Source organism: Rhinocladiella mackenziei (genome assembly GCF_000835555.1).
Source record: "Rhinocladiella mackenziei CBS 650.93 unplaced genomic scaffold supercont1.7, whole genome shotgun sequence".
Classification (NCBI taxonomy): domain Eukaryota; kingdom Fungi; phylum Ascomycota; class Eurotiomycetes; order Chaetothyriales; family Herpotrichiellaceae; genus Rhinocladiella; species Rhinocladiella mackenziei.
In genome coordinates, this window is record NW_013550598.1 from 698,624 (window position 1) to 718,627 (window position 20,004).

The 20,004-nt window shown below is 50.5% G+C and overlaps 7 protein-coding genes across 7 annotated transcripts; 3 read left to right on the forward strand and 4 right to left on the reverse strand.

Moving 5' to 3' along the window:
- Positions 1-789: 789 nt before the first annotated feature.
- Positions 790-1,648, forward strand: Z518_09076 (uncharacterized protein; the record flags this gene model as incomplete). Its single annotated transcript, XM_013413033.1, has 2 exons — positions 790-842; positions 955-1,648. 2 exons carry the CDS (start codon positions 790-792, stop codon positions 1,646-1,648), a joined length of 747 nt encoding a protein of 248 aa, XP_013268487.1.
- A 2,133-nt stretch (positions 1,649-3,781) lies between these two features.
- Positions 3,782-4,771, reverse strand: Z518_09077 (uncharacterized protein; the record flags this gene model as incomplete). Its single annotated transcript, XM_013413034.1, has 2 exons — positions 3,782-4,389; positions 4,453-4,771. The coding sequence occupies 2 exons, from the start codon at positions 4,769-4,771 to the stop codon at positions 3,782-3,784; spliced, it is 927 nt and encodes a 308-aa protein (XP_013268488.1).
- A 3,875-nt stretch (positions 4,772-8,646) lies between these two features.
- On the reverse strand, positions 8,647-11,531 carry Z518_09078 (uncharacterized protein; the record flags this gene model as incomplete). The annotated part of the gene is made up of 2 exons (XM_013413035.1): positions 8,647-8,874; positions 8,940-11,531. The coding sequence occupies 2 exons, from the start codon at positions 11,529-11,531 to the stop codon at positions 8,647-8,649; spliced, it is 2,820 nt and encodes a 939-aa protein (XP_013268489.1).
- Positions 11,532-12,163: 632 nt separating this feature from the next.
- Z518_09079 (uncharacterized protein) lies at positions 12,164-13,240 on the reverse strand (the record flags this gene model as incomplete). Its single annotated transcript, XM_013413036.1, has 2 exons — positions 12,164-12,668; positions 12,723-13,240. 2 exons carry the CDS (start codon positions 13,238-13,240, stop codon positions 12,164-12,166), a joined length of 1,023 nt encoding a protein of 340 aa, XP_013268490.1.
- Positions 13,241-14,044: 804 nt separating this feature from the next.
- Positions 14,045-14,611, forward strand: Z518_09080 (uncharacterized protein; the record flags this gene model as incomplete). The annotated part of the gene is made up of 1 exon (XM_013413037.1): positions 14,045-14,611. One exon carries the CDS (start codon positions 14,045-14,047, stop codon positions 14,609-14,611), a length of 567 nt encoding a protein of 188 aa, XP_013268491.1.
- A 741-nt stretch (positions 14,612-15,352) lies between these two features.
- Positions 15,353-16,432, reverse strand: Z518_09081 (uncharacterized protein; the record flags this gene model as incomplete). Its single annotated transcript, XM_013413038.1, has 1 exon — positions 15,353-16,432. The coding sequence occupies one exon, from the start codon at positions 16,430-16,432 to the stop codon at positions 15,353-15,355; it is 1,080 nt and encodes a 359-aa protein (XP_013268492.1).
- A 1,725-nt stretch (positions 16,433-18,157) lies between these two features.
- On the forward strand, positions 18,158-18,906 carry Z518_09082 (uncharacterized protein; the record flags this gene model as incomplete). Its single annotated transcript, XM_013413039.1, has 3 exons — positions 18,158-18,436; positions 18,505-18,542; positions 18,594-18,906. 3 exons carry the CDS (start codon positions 18,158-18,160, stop codon positions 18,904-18,906), a joined length of 630 nt encoding a protein of 209 aa, XP_013268493.1.
- Positions 18,907-20,004: the final 1,098 nt, after the last annotated feature.

A 20,004-nucleotide genomic window follows, 5' to 3' on the forward strand; every position in this document is an offset into this window, starting at 1 on the left:
AGATGATTCAAGACCTCAGCATCCCCCCGATCCCCCAACACAATACACATCTGGCTGAATCAAAGACAATCACATTTTGAGCGATTCAATCTGGCTTTGTTTACGGAGGAGGGCTATTGTTTTATGCGAGAAGGCCGGCTTTGTTATTCACTTTGATAACAACACCATACGGCTCAGGCCTTGGTCTTTAGTAGATAGAACAGGTACTCTTTCCATAGCATAGCATCTCCATAAGCAATACATGTGTATGAGTTCAACACTCTTTCCTGGTCGACTGTTCGAATGCACACCTGATCATGAGCTGGAAACTTCTACTTCGCATCTTCTGGTGAACTGAACGAAAGATGTGGCGTCTTCTTCACTCAGGGCAGACGGTGCTGTAGGTATGATGTTACCACCCTGTGATTCGATTGGTAGCTTACGAATTCGTCGGGTAAAGGATGCGAATTCAGAATCTACGAGCTCGCCGACTTTGACCTGAATTGCAAAGAGCAAAGGCAGCAAGATTCAGTGGGGCGACCATCTGCCAATCACATTTTCTAATCTTGAGAGCCTCTTCGTCTGGCCTCGTCATGTCAACCACTCACTATCCCTTTGATTAGTATCATTTCCTATGTATTCTCCCTCTCACTGATTCCTGTCCTTCTCTTGGAAATTTCCGACCAATATTCCAAGTCTCCTGTTCACACGAGGGCTATTCTCTTCATAGGCCATGCCATACGGGCAAAGACTTCGAAAAGAATTTGATGGTTAAATTTTGAAAGAAAAAAGCCAAAATCAAAAATCAAAATGGATATGCCGGTCAATGTCCCCGTGGACGATCCAAATGCTGATACAGAGTGGTTTGTCTCCATCTCCTTCTCATGCCAGAGCCGAGGAGATTCTCATACAAAATTTCCCTCCAATCACGGCATACCGTTATCAAACTTTGATTGATTGATTGATTGATTGCAGGAACGACATCCTTCGAAAACACGGCATCATTCCCCCCAAACCCCAGGATCCCGAACCTCTAATCCAAGAAGCACTTTTCGAAGCACAACAGCGCGCGCACGAAAATCGTCTCGAAGATAAAACCCTCGACGACCTCGCCGCGCTCGAAGACGAAGAAGACGAGTCCTTTCTGCAACAATACCGTGCAAAGCGCCTCGCTGAATTGTCGTCACTACAGAAATCCAGTGTGTACGGGCACGTCTACCCTATCTCAAAGCCTGAGTATGCGCGTGAGGTCACGGAGGAGTCTTCCAAGGCGTTCATCCTTGTTCATTTGTCGTCAAGTAACGTCGAATCCAGGGTGTTGGGTGAAGTATTCAGAGAAGCGGCCAGGAAGTTTGGCGATGTCAAGTTCTGCGAGATCAAGGCTGAGCTGTGTATTGAGGGGTATCCGGAGAGAAACACGCCGACGATCCTGGTGTATCGGGACGGGGATATTATGAGGCAGGTTGTTACGTTGAGAGAGTTGAATGGGACGAAGACTAGTCTGAAGGATGTTCAGGGGTTGTTGATGAATGTGGGCGCTATGAAGGAGGGGGACGTTCGGTTAATTGCCAAAGAAGGAGATGAGGATGGAGATGAAGATAGTGAAGGGGACGATGTTAGGCAGATAGGAAAGAAGGCTGCCGTTGAGGGCGATGATGACTGGGATTAAGCAACTGACAAGGACGAGAGGTTATGAGAGCGGTAAGAAAGAATGGATATACGTCTTAGCCACCGGTGGACGGGTAGGTCTGTGTTGTTTCCTGACTCCAGGACTTGATCAGGAAGAATTTGACTGCTCAAAGATGCCGGCTCCCAGGCAAATGATTTAGCGGAAGATTTGACATGGTCTCTGGCTCATCAGCGAAGACACAGGAGATGATACCCAGATCTCCAACACATCATATGTCTTGGACAAAGATTCAAAAACCCAAGAAAAAATATCAATGTCCGAGTCAGAGGACCTGCCTGCTCAAAAGTGATTATTCATATCTGATCACACATCTTCTCAGTAAGCTGAATATTCGGATCTCATCGCTCAAGCGCTCAAATATGAGAGAGAGGAACATGGGTAATCTTGGAACTCAGCCTCGAGCCAATCACCAGAGATCAGGCTACAAAGGATTCCTTGTTCAGGTATCTCCTCCCTTAGTTTGAAAACTCCCGGTTTTCAACACAGCCGCAGAGAAAGGAGGTCGACATCGTGCTTTAGAAGGAATAACTTTGCAAAAGCATCCAATTAAAAGAAATATAAACGCAGCAAGAAAGCTAATAGAAAAAAAAGGCGAGGCTATCTCGAGCTCCATGCTCCAATCTGCCAATCTGTACAAAGAATCTCTCATATCTCATCTTCTTTCTTCCCCCAAAGTGTCCTGCACACACCCCTCTCCTCTGAGAAAGGAAAAACCAATTTGTAGGAGTGGAAGAGTAGTAGTAGATCATTCTCCAGTTCCGAATCCCTATCCCTATCCCATTGTGGCCATGCTCTTTCCATACACCCCGTGCCCCTACCACATTATCCCTGACCCAATTCAATGCTCAAGTCCCTTCCTATGTCCATGGATGCTTCAGGCCCTGCCCTCTTTCTCCTTTCTCCACCCCCCATGCGTCCACCGTCATGACTCATAACGCAATTGAAAATTAAGAGAAATATTTCGATTCTTGGGGATGAGAAATGAAGAAATAAGGTAGTCGGTAGTCATCATAGAAAAGAAAAGAGACCCAAACTGCACCTGGCAGAAGGCCCTTGGTTCTCTTGGCTCTCTTGAGATAAACTACCTAAACCGAGTTCGGTATTTCCTGCTCCGAGACGTAATAATATTCCGTTTGTTCCATTCCTCCACAGCATGCAAACAATTTGTTCAAACAGATCAGACAGACGGTGAAGGAAATTCGTTAAGGGCGTTCAACGATCGTGGAGTTGAGGATGGATGTGAATAAAGTTGCCGTAGCAGTTGACCAAATAGGGGTTCAGTCGATGAACCAATATGTTTGAATTGAAGGGGAAAGAAAAAGAAAAGTGCGGGTGGTGCGCGTGCACTCGTGGTGGTGTGTTTGCCTGGTGTACCATTTTTCTCGCCTTGCGATAATGTCAAATTCCCTCCTATTCCAAGAATGTTGTGCCATTTATTCCATTCCCTTATTTCCTTCACGGTGAGGTGATTCCCTGTTCTAGGATTTTCAATCTCAGTCTTGAACCCTCCTGACCGGCTTCTCCATTCATGATCATGATCGATGCTAGCATCAATGTCATGTCTGAGTGGTAGAGTCCCTGTCCTGTGGATTATTTCCGGCGGCGGAATCTGTCCATATCTTTTATGGCACAAAATGCTAAAACTTTCGACAATTTGGTTTCAAACCAGTCTGCAATCTGGGAAGGACAGTTGGATGGGGAGAGGGGGGCGAGAGAGGATGATGGTGCGGGTATCTTGATTTGGACTTGGTCGCAATTTCGAGGGTTGCTGAGATGAGAGGAACCCGCCATTCATCAAAAGAGGGTGGCGGAAGGAAAGTCGATTCGTCAATGTGACGATGATGTTTGCGTGTCCTGGCGTGAGCCCGTATCTCTCTGTAATGTCAATGAACAAAGGAAAGGTGATAAAAATGATTACTTCCAGCGAGACCAGCAAGCTTGCTTCGAATCAAAAAGACCTCCTAGCCAGTGGACCATGATTTCCCATCATCAATCAAAGTCAACGCTTGCTAAAGTGGCAGACCCCCGGATATGCAAGACAAAGGAGAAATGAACGAGGAAGAAAAACCGAAAAATTGGTCGAGATGGGTGGGAAGGAAGGGGGGATCAAGCTCAGCCCAGATCTTCCTCGCCATCCTCGTCATCTTCTTCCTCTGCACTCTCGCTAGCAACCTTGGATTTTTTCACGGGTGTCTCATTATCCACAGCTCCCGCTTTTCTCTTGGTGCCGGAAGTTGCATTCTCGGTCTTTTTGGTAGCCGGGGTACCATTCTCGCCACCTTGACCACCTTCACCCTTTTCCAAGGCAGCAACTTCATCAGCCGTCAAGAATCGACCTCCAGGTCCACGAGGTCGTCGCATAGCATGATTATGTCTGGATTCATGCAGATAAGGCTTCCGACCCTTGGAGGTAAGTCTTAACTGCTCTTCCAGTTTCTGTCGAGCCACCCGTCGTTTGAGAATGCGGTGGAATTGCTTTGCATTGACGTATAGAGGAGATTCTTCAGCGCCTCCAGCGACAATTTCCTCTTGGGGAGCCTGAACAGGTTGTTGAGGAGGAGGCATGGCGGGAGGAACAGATTGTCTAGGCATGTTATGATTCATGACCGGCTGAGAGACTTGACCATGAGGGCTGGTGATCTGTTGGCTCATACGCCTCTGTTGACCCATTTGAGACGCCTGCGGCATGGAAACTGTGGAAGGCAATGGCGGCATTTGTCCTGTAGATCTCCGATGAGCCAGTGTACTTCTACGACAATCTCTTGCGAGAGATGTGAACTAACCTGATGCCGCCGCAGTAGCCATCGCCGCAGCCTGAGTGGGCGATATCCCATAACCTTGTGTCATCCCAGTTCCCACCCCATATTGTGGATAGGCCATTGATTGATGAACGCCACCGGCCGATTGAGGTTGATAATGGTTTTGGGTTTGGGAAGGGAGAATGGGAGAGGCTTGATTGGGGTTGTTATGTTGCATATGCGATTGAGGGCCGGAAGGAGATTGGAGAGAACCGGGACCGGCACTCTGAGGCGACGTTTGATAACCGCCTTGCATATGAGGATGTTGAGTATGTTGCTGATATTGTGGAGGATATTCCATCATGGGGTACGAATTACGGTCTGCAATCGTTCTCTCTGATATGATGGATGTTAGGGCTGCAGAAAAGGAAAGAAGTTCGCGGCCGGTAGGGTTACTTGTTGGTCGCCTCAAGCCGTCGCGCGTACGGGAAGACGCAGGACTCCGGAGGCTAAGCTGGGGAGGTTATGTTAAGAAGTCTCACCAGGCGTAATGTGTGATAGCTGAGAGGCGGTCTTTTCGGGGCTGCTTGTGCCTTGAAATGTTGCGAAAGAGGCGCCTGGACACTCTGATAGGAGGGTCTAATGGCTGTAGGTGGGAGCCTGGTTCGTCGCGTTAGTAGCTAGTGCAGCAATCACCGGTCACTGGATCAAAAGCAAAGCACCAATACTGACCTTGATCGCCAGAGGAGCAGATTATGCGACAAGTCTTGCTCTGGAGAGTTGAACAATAGAACCAGCGGTCCACTATATCGACAAAAAAAAGTTCAACAAATGAGGCGAGATGTCGAGTACAGCCGTTGGCACCCGGTTGAACTCGCCTCAGATTGGGCTTCTTTGCAGCAAAAAGCTGGGGTTGGGCTTCGCGTAGCGCCTTTGATGAGTTGTCACTTTCTCTCTTACTGTAGAGTGGTGGCGCGCGAGATGAAGATGCCTGACCCAAACGTCACTTTCTGAGAGACTCTTTTTTCCAGCTCTTTTGAGCCTGATTTTCTTGTCGATGGTTTCCCTTTTTTCCGGCTATTCTCTCGTTTCCCAGAAGCTTGATGCGCGCGCAGTTTGGATGGGGTTTTGGTTTTGCTAAATTGCGGCGACAGAGAGGGATTGATTCGAGGGGCGGAAAGGAAGGTAAGCTGCGATTCGATTGCTAGACTACGTCGGAGGAGAGAGTGAATCAGTATTGGCTCTGACAGACGATCGAGACGATTATTGGGGGGAGGAGGTCGAGTGGGAATGATTGAGTAGCAACCATTGGAGGCATATGCACTGATGTGTTGGCAACTTTGTCATGCAACTCACCCTTAGTCCGTCCCACAAGGAAGGCGAAAAGCGAGCTGGGATCTATTCTTGTAATAATCAGATTTGGGCTGGCTTTGGCCTTTTTTTTTTTATTTATTTTTTTTTTTGGTGTTTGGGGCGGCGGAATAAGCAGGCGTAGAATTGCTGTTTTGAAGTTTGTCGCAGTTCGTGCCCAAGGTGTGAAGCTGCGGAAAATTCTTCCTGCGCACTAAACGAAGCTGTCGGGGTTTATCTACAATGCACGCCGCCGCAGTCGCGATTGATTTCTGCGACAGCGACAGTGATACCGACGCGTGTTTGTCGAAAAGGTGATGTGCTTGTCTGATCAATTGACCGTCAGTGATTTATCAAGATGGAATGCGACAAGTGACAAAAGACACGGAGTGGTAATGTGCGGTAGTTGGAAGCGCCGTGGTAGCGTGGTTCCGGGAAAAGATGGAGATGGAAGTTGGAGTTGCGGTCGGGCTGTCGGGGTTTGTCGGCGATGGGTGTAGAGCAGTGATTGCCAGCGGTGAGGGCGGGAGGTTTGCCGCGGATGGTGGACTGCAGGAATTGGGCTGGGATGATGGCTGCTGCGTTCGCCGGCTTTGTGTGTTTTGTTGGCTTTTTTGTGCTGGCCTTGACGTGGTGGTTGGATGATGGGCTTGTTCGGCTGATGAGATCACAGATCACAGCGACAACGCGCGTAGCCGGGCCCGATTTTACTATTATGCACAAAAACCCGGGAGCTGGGTAGTTTCCGACGTCGAGGCTATGATGCTGTAGATGGTATTTGACGCGGCGAGGCTCTACTTTCCTGATGATATCAATGGTCGCGCGTGTATTGAAGACAGCAAGGCCGTTGATAGGTGGTGATGGTTTACCAGGAACGTGGATCGTGCAAAGGGAAGCAGTCGAATCAAAGAGCGATCAGGAACAGGTACCGGGCGGAGAGCAAGGAGGATCGGTGAGGTGATTCGGTGGGCGAGTAAGCAGTGAGCGTATGAGATGAGGCTGGGGGTTTGGCTGATTCTGGGCGCCCTACCAGTTGGGTTGTGGGCAGTCAGTGATGAGACGAGACCCACGCGAGAAATGTCTTGCGTAGGCGTCCGTATGCGCAGCGAGTATGGTGAGGGTTGGAGAGGGCCAAAGGTGAATGATGAGTGGATGGTAGAACAGTGAAGAGGATTTGCGAATGGGGGAGATGATTGGGTCCAACAAGGGAAAGAGAAAGTTGAAACGATGAGCGATTGGGCGGATAGAAGAAGGGCAGTGAAAAGGAAGAAAAAAGAGTGGAAGAATGAGACTTTGGCTGTGGGAGGGCCGACTACTCACATACGGGCATCGCTAGCCGAACACCCAACCGGGCAGCCACCGAGAGGGGCGCTGTATGACCTGCCTTAACCGGTTGTAGCACCTCCCAATGGCAAATCACTTCACAAAAAGTGGAGAGCAGTCGCTTGTCCAAAACTTACCGCGGGTGCCTAAAAAAACTTGCGTGATTCTGACTTCTCGTCTCCCACCTTTCGCTCCCTCGCTTGCTCCCTCCTCCAGACCAACCATCGTCTTGCCTCGTGACCTGCGCTGACAACCCTCTCGTCCATGTTGGTATCTACAATACTGGACATTGCATAGTATCATCCATACTCTGTAATGACGATCGGAATCACATCAAGAAGAGAGAGATGCGAATACGACCGAGAGCTCTCCCGGTGCTCGTGCTGTGGAATGCGCAGGAAGGGACCCCAAGCATTGACAGGGGCTGGGCTGGCTACCGAAGGATACTGACTGACACCGTGACTTCGGTCAAGAGCCCCCGCCGGCAGAAGGAAAGTCAAAAAAAGATCCAACTCACTCACCTACGGATTCCCGTGTCATGTGACCCTCCCACCGTTCTCCCGCCTGTTTCGTCCCCTCTTCCGAAGTTTTCCTCTACCATCGGATCTCCTTTTTACATCGAATCCTTGTCTTCGGGTGCCCATGGCAGATGTGCAACACCCTCGTTCATGTGTAAGCAACAGCGTTGCATGCAGAAGACACTCACAGACGAAACTACGAGACGGGGGCCTTGAGCAGGACTTATGAGATGACGCATGGATTGACGGCGTAGGGGTTTCGGGCTGGTGCTCACCCTCCGCTCCTCGCTCAAACAGGCCATCCTCTCCGACTTAGTGCCCATGATCGTTCAACCCACTTCTCAGCTTGCTCTCCTCACCTCGAACTGCACCGGCAGACGGGACTCGGACACAAAACACCAACTGCCTCACTCTTGGAGCGTTTTCCTCCCTAGCCAGCTCGCCGTTTGCTCATTTCCATCCTCAGTCTTCCTTGCGTGGTATGTCAAATCACCCCAGGGAGCCAATAATCAAGCACATCACGCTGAAAATCAGTCCTACGCGCCCGCCTATTTCCTAGCCCTACCAATCACGATGTAAAGCAGCCACATTTTCCCGCGAAATTTTTTTTGATTCGTTGATCAGCCTGGAAAATCATGAGACCACTCTCGAATGAAAACTGATGACGCACGGCAATTGTCTGCCTGGCTTCTCGAGACACTGCGCACAGTACTACTAGTGCCAATCACGTACTCCGTATTGTATCTGCAGAGGGTAGTGTTCATGAGGCTGGGAAATCTCCGTATCACATGCCGTACGTTCAGGGAGAAAAAAATAAAAGAGGTGGTCGCCTTGAGGCTGCCAGCAATCTGTGCGGCAGGCCATGCAAGTAAACCTTTCCTTGTCGACAAGTAACCTGTACCTTGGGGTGTCTACATAAAATGCTCATCATTCGTAATCATCACATGCGGGCTCGTTCGTCTATTTAGGACCCCGTCAAGTGCCAGTGTTAGTCAGCCAATGGCACGGTCCAAGATCAGGGCCCATTGTGTTGGCGGTATCTTATTATTCACTCGCTCAATACGGCTCGCAACATTGCCAGGAAAGATTCCTTCAACTTCAACACTTCCGTGACTTCAGGTTTGACCGGCTCACCCGCGCTGCGTCGCAGGCGATCTTGGGCTTTTCGCCGTCTCCGCCGCTCAGCGTGGATGGGATCGAGATCATCCTCGATTTCTTCATCCTCGCTCTCTTCGTCGTCCTCTTCGTCCGAGATTCGAAGATCCATGAGATCTGCCTGCAAGAACCAGTATCGTTAGATAACACTTCCCCGGGGCCTGCGACAATTCCGGAGAGACGTACCTCGTGCAGTCCAAAGTCACTGCTCCTAAACGACGGCATTCCTGGTATGCCTTCTGCCGGGGTGGTCCCTTCCGCGGCCATCTTCTGCCTCGTCTTGTCGCTGTGCCATTTCTTCCGAGCCTGCTGCCACCTGATCAATGCGTTGATCTCGATGATACACTTTTCTTTGTCAACCATGCCCATGTCCAAGGCTCCTCGGAAGATGGCGTTCATGTCGAGTTTCCCTCCTTTCGGGCCTTTTCGCAGAAACTCCAAGATCCCTTCTATCCAGCCCATCAATGCAGTGAAAAGACCGTTGTCATGAATATGCACTTCGTGGATGAATTTGTACAGGTTGTGCTCGTGTCGCGCACACAGGTCAATAAAGCTTTGCACGGTTTGGTTTGGATCTGCCGATACGTCCTGCCGCTGAGCAACCTCCACCGTCTTGATGGCATCGTCGGCAAACTGGGCAAAGTCGGTGATGCTACTATACACGTTGGCAGACTTGTAAACCCGAATCAGAGGTTCGTAGAAGATGGTGAACAAGTCGCGGAAGAGCTGCAAAGTAGTGGGCTCTTCGATCATCGCAGCCATCATCGCTTTATCCCGTTGACGAGTCATCAATTTCAGAAGTTGTTTGAGTTGAGAAAATGTCTCAGCTCCCTGCTTCAGTTCTTCGTCGTCATTTTCCACGGCGCTGTTCCATGCCACCCAAGCATTAAACACCCGCTGGATTTGTGGGACAGTCAATTCGGGCTCGATTGATTCGGATCGGAGGATTGCCACCACCATATCGACGGCTTCCACGCGTGCCTCCTCTCGCACGAGATTTTTGATCTCTTCGGGGCTGTCCACAAATGCTTTGAGTTTACTCGTCAATCCCGGGTCTCCAATCTTCGCTATCAGGTCGTCGATTGATTTCTGGAATTGTCGGATGCCATCGGCGAGAGTCTGCGCAAAGATTCGTTGCAGAAGCGATCTCGCGCCGAATGGCTGGGCCAAGAAGAGATCCAACACACCCGCCATGACTGCTGCGGGATTCGCAATGCGAATGACGTTTTTCAACACCGTATATGGCACCAGAGAGTGTATCCGTCTCGCCTGGGCGAACAGTTCGGGAGAATTGTCTTCGGCGAGGAACAAATGATAAACCGTGGCCGCCACTTCTATCCTCAACCATTCCGCAAACTTTTTGTATTCGGGACTCAAGTCCTCCAGCTTCTCCTTGGTTCGAATTTCGGCAAAGAGCTTGGTCAGACCGTTACTCTCGACGATGTCCTTTCGGAATTTCTCCATATACACGTCGAGCTCCGCGGCTCGTTGTCGAGCAATGTTGTAGAATTTCTCTTGTTCCTCCAGACGCCGAGCATCCATTTCTTTGCGTCGATCAATGTCTTCCAGCTCCTCCTCGTTCAGGTGGATGGGTTGAAGACTCAGGAAGTCAGCGATCGACCGGGACTCGGCAATCTGGGGATTCTGAAGGATTGTTCTCAAAAAGGCCCTCAATGAGACTCGTTGGTCTTCTCGATGCAATCGAATAGGTTGCGGACTGGGGCTTCGGTCCCTGGATAGACTAGGTCGTGGCGACGACCGCCCCGCCGGTGTCCCAACACCCGGACTGGCACTCAATGAATTGCTGGACTTGAAACGTCGATGCGTTGCCATCACGTTTCTGGCCGTGTCGTCTGAAACGCTGGCTTGGGTAGAGACAGAAGAGAGCGAAGAAGTGTCGTCATCACCCCCCGGCAAGACGGATGAAAGCGTGGACGATTTGTTCTTTCTCGGTAGTGGTGGGAGCACTTTGCCGGGCATCTCAGTTCGGAGTCTTTTGTGCAGTCGTGCAAACTCGCCATATCGTCTTCCAACGTATACTTCAGGCTGGTTGGGCCTCTTGACTCGAATCAAGAATTCTGCATGCTGGTGGTAGCGAACAGTGCGTTTCACCGAAGTGATCCGGACACCGGCCACATTGACATCCCAGTCATTGATGTACTTGCCCTCGGGAATGTTCACCACGAGACCTTGCTCATTGGCACCCCGTTCTACGACCTCCATCTCGGAAAAGCGTATTCTTTCCTCATATCCGGAGGCAGTCGGTACACCCGACACCATCATCAATTCGACCAGCTTCTCACATTTCTTTGCAAGCTTCCGCCTTTTCGTCTCTTCTAACCGGTCTTCTGAGGACGAGATATATTTGCTGGCGAATGACTCGAGAAAGACCTGTAACTTGTCCTGCCAGAACTCCTTCTCTTTGGCCTGGTTGAGGAAAGGAAAGTTGCGGACATGGTTGACGAAGATGTAACGCAAGATAGGCAATTCCGAGTCCATCGGAGAGACTTCGCCATATTCTGAACGGAAGGGGGCCCCGAACCGTTGGAGGGCGGTCGGACTGTTTAACTCTTGGATTTCGCTATAGACCTGCCTAGAGATGAGTTCTCGCTTGAGATAGTGTTCTTGCTTGCCCGTCAATAATTGTCCGGCCAGTGGAATCGACTGGGGGCTCGAGGCAGTAGTCTCAATCTTGATCTCGGGCACTTTGACATCTCCATTGGCCACCGGCGCGGGGGCTGTTGCAGGCGTCTCCGGGGTGGCAATTTGAGTCGACATGTTGGTGGGTGGAATGGAGGAGTTTGAGGGAGGATGGACAAGAGAGGAGAGGTCAAGTATTCATTCCCCAAAGTTTCGTTTGTTGCGTGGCTAGGAGGAATGACGAGAACAGGCACACAACCTTGTTCCCTGCTAGGATGTCATGGGTTTAACGAGATTCCTTTGCCCGAGGATCATTGGGGCCTGACATCAACAATGAACCTACAGTACCACAACCAAGTAGAGCGCCACGCGGCGAAGTTGGGAATGGTGCCGTGGCGGAATGTCAACGTCATGGAGCTGATGACAAGCAGCGAAAAAAAGGTTGATAGTGCATTGGGCTGTGACATATTATTACCGACGAAGCCCAGGGGGGAGTGGTTGGCACCTAGTTGGGCCATCTCCAATCGCCTGGAAGGAAGTGGTGGGGAAGTCTGGCCGTATCGAACAGCAAACAGAGTTCAGTTCAATACTTGATTGTCTTGTCTATAACTAGTCCGTTGAATTCAGCACTGTACCAATTTCAATTTTAGGAGGCCGGGACTCCGAGCTGCTAGCACATGCTGACGACGACTCAATATTGTCCTCTGTTGGAATAATTTTTGTTTGATTACTTCTCGAATCCCTCGCGCTAGGCAACCATGGGCTGGACTTCACACAGTATACACCAATTTCTGTCCGCTAATCTTGTCCTTTCGAAGAAGATCACATCCCTCAAGGACATTTTCCAGACCACGGCCCACTTTGGGTGGATGAACCTTCAACCGACCTTGTTGTAACAACGGCTCGACAGCCTCGATCCATTTCTTCATAAACTCGAAGTCGGCTGAATTGTCCAGTTTCTCGGTGGTGGGCTTCTTAACAGGCTCCCCCACGGCGGTATATCCTAAGGAAAAAGTACATTTCACGTCATCCCGGGGAAACTTCACCCCCAGAATACTACCGTAAGTTCCTCCGGGTGCAATGACCTCGGCGCAGAACTCGGCCGTGGCGGGCAACGAGATGGTGTCCCAAATATATTTCAGCTCACCGTTGGTGAACGTCTTGATCTGAGCCACACAACCAGGGTCTTTATAATCGAACGCAGCGGCGGCCCCCAGAGATTTGACGAGATCGAAGTTATACGAGGAACATGTGGTAATGGGCGTATACCCCGCTCTATGATTGCAGTCGGTTTCAGACAGCACGGATCAAGTCGGCATGGAAACTCACAGCTTTGCAAATTGAATCCCCAGAGTACCGGTGGCGGAGCTTCCGCCGTAAATGAGTATGATCTCGCCCTCGGTGGTAGGTTGACTGGGCATATTCAGACCCATCTGTTGAAAGAGTCCCTGCCCACAAGTGACAACGCCAACTCCCAGGGTGGCGGCATCTTCGAAAGACATGGAATCTGGGATTCGCATTTGGATGTCGGCCTTGACGGCAATCCTCTCAGCGAAGGCCCCATCTTCGGATTGCAACATATTGCCTCCGTGAACAAATCCACAGATTCGGTCTCCCCTGGTCCATGGCTTGGAGTAGCCAGAGCCGGTCTCGGCGACGACACCGGCATAGTCGCAACCTGACAAGCAACCTTTGGTGTTGATTCGGTCAATATGTTTCCAGTCAGTTGGATTCAGGGCGACAGCCTTGACATCGACCAAGACGTAGCCCGGTCGGGGCTTGGGGAACGGCCGATCGGTCACGAGGGATGCCCTTCCCGGCTCACCATGCATCACAATTGCCTTCATGATTGCGATATTGGGCAGGATGGAACAGCGGAGGAAACTGCAGGGTATCAACTTGATGACCAGATGAGATGAGATCTGAAAAAGTATGAAGCAAGAAGTTCGGGGCTCAATTTCAGAGGGGCTGGCTCCCAGGGTTAGCCCATTCGATATTAGTACATATAAACAAGGCGAACGCGGACTTTCCCCCCTCGTCTACAGTCTGCTGACTAAATGAAGTTGCCTTCCGGACCACTTATGCGATTGTGATTTCACTCTCGTATCTGTTTACGAGTGCCAAATCAAACTTGTGAACAAAGGCTAGAGAGTGGAGCGAGATGAGCCATCCAATTAACCTCTACAAGTCGTCTTGGGATTTGAAATCGTTAGGGAAAGCCGCCCGGGTACTGGAAAGAGTCGCGAACTCGACCCGCTTGAAGCAAGTCACAATCAACCATCTTGCTCCTCCACGGAAAAATAGCTGATAACTTTTTCTAACAAGCCAATGCATGGGATTTGTGTGTCCCACGATATATTCAGGGTAGCAGCCTACAAAAATAAAATCGAACATCTTGATATCAAAGCCCTTGACGGGGAAAAGAGGGGACGAGGGCCGTTGGGGTCGATGTCTGACAAATGAGGCTGCGGGCTCGAAGAAGATGTTTCTGGGCGACAGACCATGTCGACGCTTGGTTGGCCATTTTCCGTCAAAGATCCCCGCGCTACGATCTGGGCGGTTCTAACTTCCCAAGTTTTTGTAAGAATCTTCATCACGATCCCTCTCCGCCCGCGCTGCCTCGGTTGTCAAAGTAAATCCCAATTCCCATCATGGTCCGCAAACTCAAGCACCATGAATCCCGACTCCTGCGAAAAGTTGACCTGATAACCTACAAGTCTGACGGGCCCTCTCACCGCGAAGCTGCAGTCCGCCGTCGCTACCATCTCACTCACCCGCTTGACTACTCCAAGTACAACGTTCTATGTGGACGATTACGGCAACTCGCACACCTCCTGTCCAATTTGGACCCTACAGACCCCTACCGCGTCGAGATGGAAACGGTCATGCTGGAGAAACTGCACCAGATCGGCCTCCTGAAGCAAAATCGCGGACAGGGTGCTGGACTCAGCAGCGTCGAGAACGATGTCACGGTCTCCGCTTTCTGTAGACGCAGGCTAGGCGTAGTGATGGTTCGGATTGGTATGGTCGAACACATCAGCACGGCGCACAAGTTCGTGGAACAAGGGCATGTTCGCGTCGGTACAGAAGTAGTGACGGACCCGGCATTCTTAGTGTCAAGAGGCATGGAAGATTTCGTCACCTGGGTCGATAGCAGCAAGGTCAAGAGACAGGTCTTGCAGTACCGTGAGAAGTTGGATGATTTCGATTTGCTCTGAATTGGGACTTGTCTTGCTCAGAAGAATACGAAGCGGCCAAAAAGGGGACGATGACGAGAGAAGGAAATCAGATATTGATCTTCCCTGCACCGACCTGTGATCAACAAGAGGGTCCTGTGGACGGCCAAATGCAGAGTAGCTACATTCGAAGCCCTTCATTACCCGCATCGTCACCACGGCCAGAAGGGAGGTGACTGATATTTCACCAAAGTCTCAAGAGACGGTCGTCCCGGCTTCGAACTGACTAAGGAGAGGCCGTCAAGCTCCACTGGTTCAAGAAAGAAAGCCACTCAGCTCGATGGTTGAAGAAGGCTGAACCGCGGGCTCTCGAAGCACAAAGAAAGGGCCCACCAAGAGATCACCAGAGAATTCAGAGCAGAAATCACAATTTCTGATTCAAAATTCCCAGGCTCCCCGGCCTGCTGCGACTGAACGACGCACAAACATTGTCCCACGGAACCCAATTAACACACATCGAGTGAGAGAAAGGGGGTTAAGTAAGGCCAGCAGGGAACGAAACTGTTTTGTTCAATGCATTATCGGGTATGATATCCCGCTAGATGCGTCACCGTGGACTTGTGTTTGGTATTGTAGGATCTACATAGAGTCCACAATGGCCCAAATACTAATCTGAATACCCAGCCCACCCTTCCAGTAGCTGTGGTTCCTGGCCGGCTAAGTAAGGATTCGATTATCTTGAAAGCCCATTTGCACAGCAAAGAAAATGCGGATAAGAGTCCCTCAAAACGCTCGCTTGCTCAATTCACTGTTGGAGATCACGATCATTGAAAAACACATCCGCCATCTTGACTTTGTTCGCTTCTCTTTCTGTTCCCGCTCTCGCCTTTGCTCGATTCCCTCCACCACATCGCCATCACCGACCTTCTCTGCCTCGTCAAATGGGAACTTCTCACTCACATCATCATCCAATTCGTCCGGGACGTCCATTCGGAACCGCCTCACACTATCACCGTCACAAGTGCCCGTGAAGAATCCTCTCCTGGCAGTCTCAGAGTGTAGACACCGAGGTAGCACGCGCCGCAGCAAGCCACGCACTCCACTGTGAGCAGCATCGATCTTCGCGTACTCCCGGCGTCGCGTTGCGTCAGAGGTCCACGATATCACCGTGTTATATACCGGCCGAGGTGCAGGCCTGTTCCCGTTTGGTCTACTGCTGGTGCTGTCGCGAGGAGTCGAGCCAGTGTATGAAATTGCTTCCAGGCTGTTTCTGAGGACCGGATCCGTGGGAAGCGAGTGCGAGCAGGAGCTCCGAGGTGCGGAAAAATGATTTTGGGATTGACTTCGAGGCCGAGAGTCTGCCAAGTTTGCATCTATTCGCACATACATTCGCTGTACGGCGTCTGGACGAGGGATTTCTTCCCCGATGGTGGACGCATGTCCTGTTGTCGTGCGTGAACTCGACACACTGGGCAGAGGAGTAATGTCTCGACTCAACGCTAGCATCTCGTCGAGGGAAGAGAAAAGCTCGCAGCTCTGCCGGTGCAACGTTACGGGATCTTTCCGGGAAGGCCTCCTCGCCAAACTACTTCTCCGCTTGGGTATTGTGATGGAGCCCTTCCGGGATCGTCTCGAGGACGGTCGAGACTTAAGTTTTCCGGTGTCGCCACTACTTTGGGAGCTCGGTCTCGGCTGTGTCTCATTCAGCCCAGCTTGATACTCTATCACATATCGGCTGGTTTTCGGTTGCTTCTGGCTGATCCGACGTTCGGAGCTTCGTTTTGGCACTCTCGAGATGGCCGAGTGAAATGATTCAGAGTCGGAGTCCTCCAGAGGGACATCCGTGGTAGTTGACGTCTTCATGTTGATGTCGTAATTCATGATTCGTATCGTCGTTAGTTGGTTCGTCATTTCTGGTCTGGAATCATGACCCTCCCTGCGCGATCAGCAGAGGTTTGTTGTCACAGAAAATGAGTAACTTGGGACTGAATTCTGGATCTGCAACGTTGAGATTCAACCAAGGAAAATAAAAACCTTGGCTCAACAGAAACACTAAACCGATTGAACAGACAATCACCGAAAACTCCTATCACTGGAGCTCGTATATAGAGAGAGAGAGAGAGAGTGAGTGAAAAACCACTGCAAGCTTTACACATAACGAATATATGTCATGTGTTAGTTAACAACTCGCATCATTCTCTAGGCCCTGATGCACGTTGAAACAGAGTTTCGAGGGATGGAGGACTCCGTACGGAACAAAGTTTCAGAGGTGAAGTGACAGGAGGTCATCTTGAGCGAGTGAAAACATTTTAGGAAATACTCATCTGGACATGTTGGGACTAGAAAGGAGCAGTCCGGGGACTTGATGCGGGCGTCTGCAAGAGAGATTGGATGAGATGCGCTCTGCGGGACAGTCATGGGTGGTAGAAGGAAGAAGCGCCAGGATCGTCGCAGACGCCTCAGCGGATATCGGCATCGATACTCCGACATTTGGTATTGATTTTGGTCATTTGCAGCAACTTCAAGACCATGTGATGGAGGAAATTTAAGGAGATGACGGCGGCGGTAGACTGAGAATATGTCGGGCGGTGTAGCTAGAGATGCAGGAAGTTGGTGAGGTGGACGGACGATTGGTCATGCTGTTGCAGCCAAGTTGTCGCTGGCGATGTCGGTTGCGCCATTAGTGATGAAGGGCCGCACGCCATCGCGGCCATCTTCCACACCGCCAGAGCTGACCAATCAGAAGATACTGTCAACCAATAAACTCGATCCCTCGATACACTCTCGTTTGAGACGAGGTCACCACCCCCTGGCCGCCGCCAAAGCCCAGTGCGTAAGGTACGGGAATGCAAGATTGTTGGATGGAAGAGTGCGTCACGTGATATTTTGATTCACGTGATGCGCTAATGCACATAAGGCCAGTGCAATATCAAATGTTCCTTTGACAGCATGTTTGAACCGTCCACCGACTACGACATGAGAATATCAACATACATTACCGGTTTCGCGTTAGCAAGCGGCCATCTCACTAGTTGAGATCGAGATCAATCACAATCTGTACATCTATTGGGCCGGATTGGCAGTAGGCTGGGTGTACAACCTTGGGATAGCAAGGGGGAACATTTCGTCCTTTGGCCCCGAGCTGACCAGGTATTCGTCCCGTTATCTGTTCCAGGATGCGCCTTGCCATCCAACCAGCGACCATTTTTTTGGGACATTAGCGATCTACGAGTCATAATCTAGTACCGGACAGGGTCCTGCCGCTCAGCCGCTGTTGCCGATGAACCCCCAATTGTGCTCGCTATGAAACTCGCTCAGAACGTCATTACCAAGCTCTGTCTTGCGCGGAGAAAGTATTATACACAAACATCGCCTAGGGAGAGTATGATCACAGTCTCGTGGGACATCGTCAGGCCGGTTGATCGTGCGAAGAAGTCGAAGCTGGCCGACCGCAATCTCAGGCATTACCGACAAGTGGCGTCTTTGCTATTTCAAAGCTAGAGCTCGCTCATGGCTGGCTCCATTCAAACGGACATCCAGCAAAACAATCTGGATAACTCCGGGCTTAACTTGGATCCTAGAACGTCAATGGACCACCAGTGTTCAGATCTCGAAGTTGTTCACACAAACGATGCGGAATTAGAAGTCGATCATTCCAACGAGGCTGGATTAGAAGCAGCTCCTTCGCATGGGAAAGCTGAGAGTCTGGCAACAGAAAATTTACAGCCTTATCACCCAAATGTGCCGCACGGTAGCGCCAGATGGGGCCTTCTGCCTTACCATCCAGGAGTTTCATTATCGAGCGAGAACGATGGCCCTATTCCTGTGGACAAAAGGTCAAATCAGGCTCCGAGAAGGAAGCGAGGGGTAAGCTCCTTGGGTCGACAAAACGAAGAATATGGCTTGTTGTCGCGGTTTTCATCAGTCGCAGTCAGCAAGATGAACAGCACGATTCGGATGCGTCGCCAGCACCGTACGCCCTTTTCAAACAGGAGAACCTCATCCTAGCTAACTCTTTGAATAGAACCCAAAAAGGACGGTTGGACGCTTCTCCAACAACTCCAAGCCCAGACATGCCAACGTTACCAACTAGCCATTTCGTAATGCCATTAAATCAGACGCAGCAGATCAATACTTGCGTAACAAATGATACGCTGAGCGCCACGTGGGAGTGCATTGGCTTCATGAAACAAGGCATTGATCTATTCGACTCGACAACTTCGGCTGCAAGGATAATCTTTGACGATTACTCTGTAAGGCCGGCGTTTTGGCGGTATGGCCCACAACCACCTGATTTCAATCGAGCTCTGGGCCCGATGCCAACGGGACTGCGATAGGAACATACATCAATGTCGGCGACCAGCTGTGGTTTTGCTGGTGGAATAGCACAATCAGCGAGTTCTGGATTTATCTGACTGAAAACAAGTCCAGCAGCACCGATGGCAGCAGCCCTGATAACAGTACAACCCCTACCTACCCAAAGGTCACCAAAATAATCGAGAAGAGGAAGCCTACAGCCAATGTGCAACCATGCTGCGAAAAGATGCAAGCGTTGAATGATTTTCAGATTGTACCTATCCCAGAGGAAGAGCGCGTGATAGTTGAAGAGACAGAATATGAAGATGGGCGGGGAACAAGTAAACTGAATCGGTCAGTGATGAAAATGCGAAGGCGGGACACGACAGATCAACTGAAGTCAGATTGCGTGTGTATATTGTCCAGTGGCTAACGAAGATAGAGAGCAAGCATTCTGGGTGCCTGGACAGGTAGAATCAATAGTAAAAGATGCAAATGCAGGAGTAGAGCGGCCGAGTCTCGTCTCGGTTCATGCTAATCGAACGAACGTTGTTCGTCTCATCCTCTCATCGCATCTCATCTATGTAGGGTCACTGGACAAATCTGACTTTGTCAAAGTTGAGACTGTCCCGACCGAGCTTCCACGCCCACAGCGCCACGAAAAATACAGACAATGGCCTAAGGAAGCATATAGCAGATATTCGCCACGAGTGACGGATAACGGTACCAGCGCGGGACGGTTGCGAAGACGATCGTCGCCAGTTAAGTCGAGAGTGCATAAAAGATATAGCACCAGTCAATGGTCCGCCACATGTGTGCGCTGATGCCGCCGACGTTCTCTGAGCCAGAGACGTAGTGTGCGAAAGGCATACATCCGAACAACGGAAGGAACACGCATAGGGCAACTTCGATCGTCAGCGCCGCGGCGGCTGAGATAAAAGCAGGGGTTGCTATGCCTGAAGAGAAAAAAAAAAAAAAAAAAAAAAAAAATTATTAGTTCCTGATGGGTATGGGCACTCACTTCGTTGCCAAACCGAATGATTTGATACTGAACGTCCCTCAGATCTGCTCCCAGCTCGCTTGGGCCTTGCGAAGTTCTCCACCGACTTCCTTGCACCTTTATCCCCATGCGTGGAGGC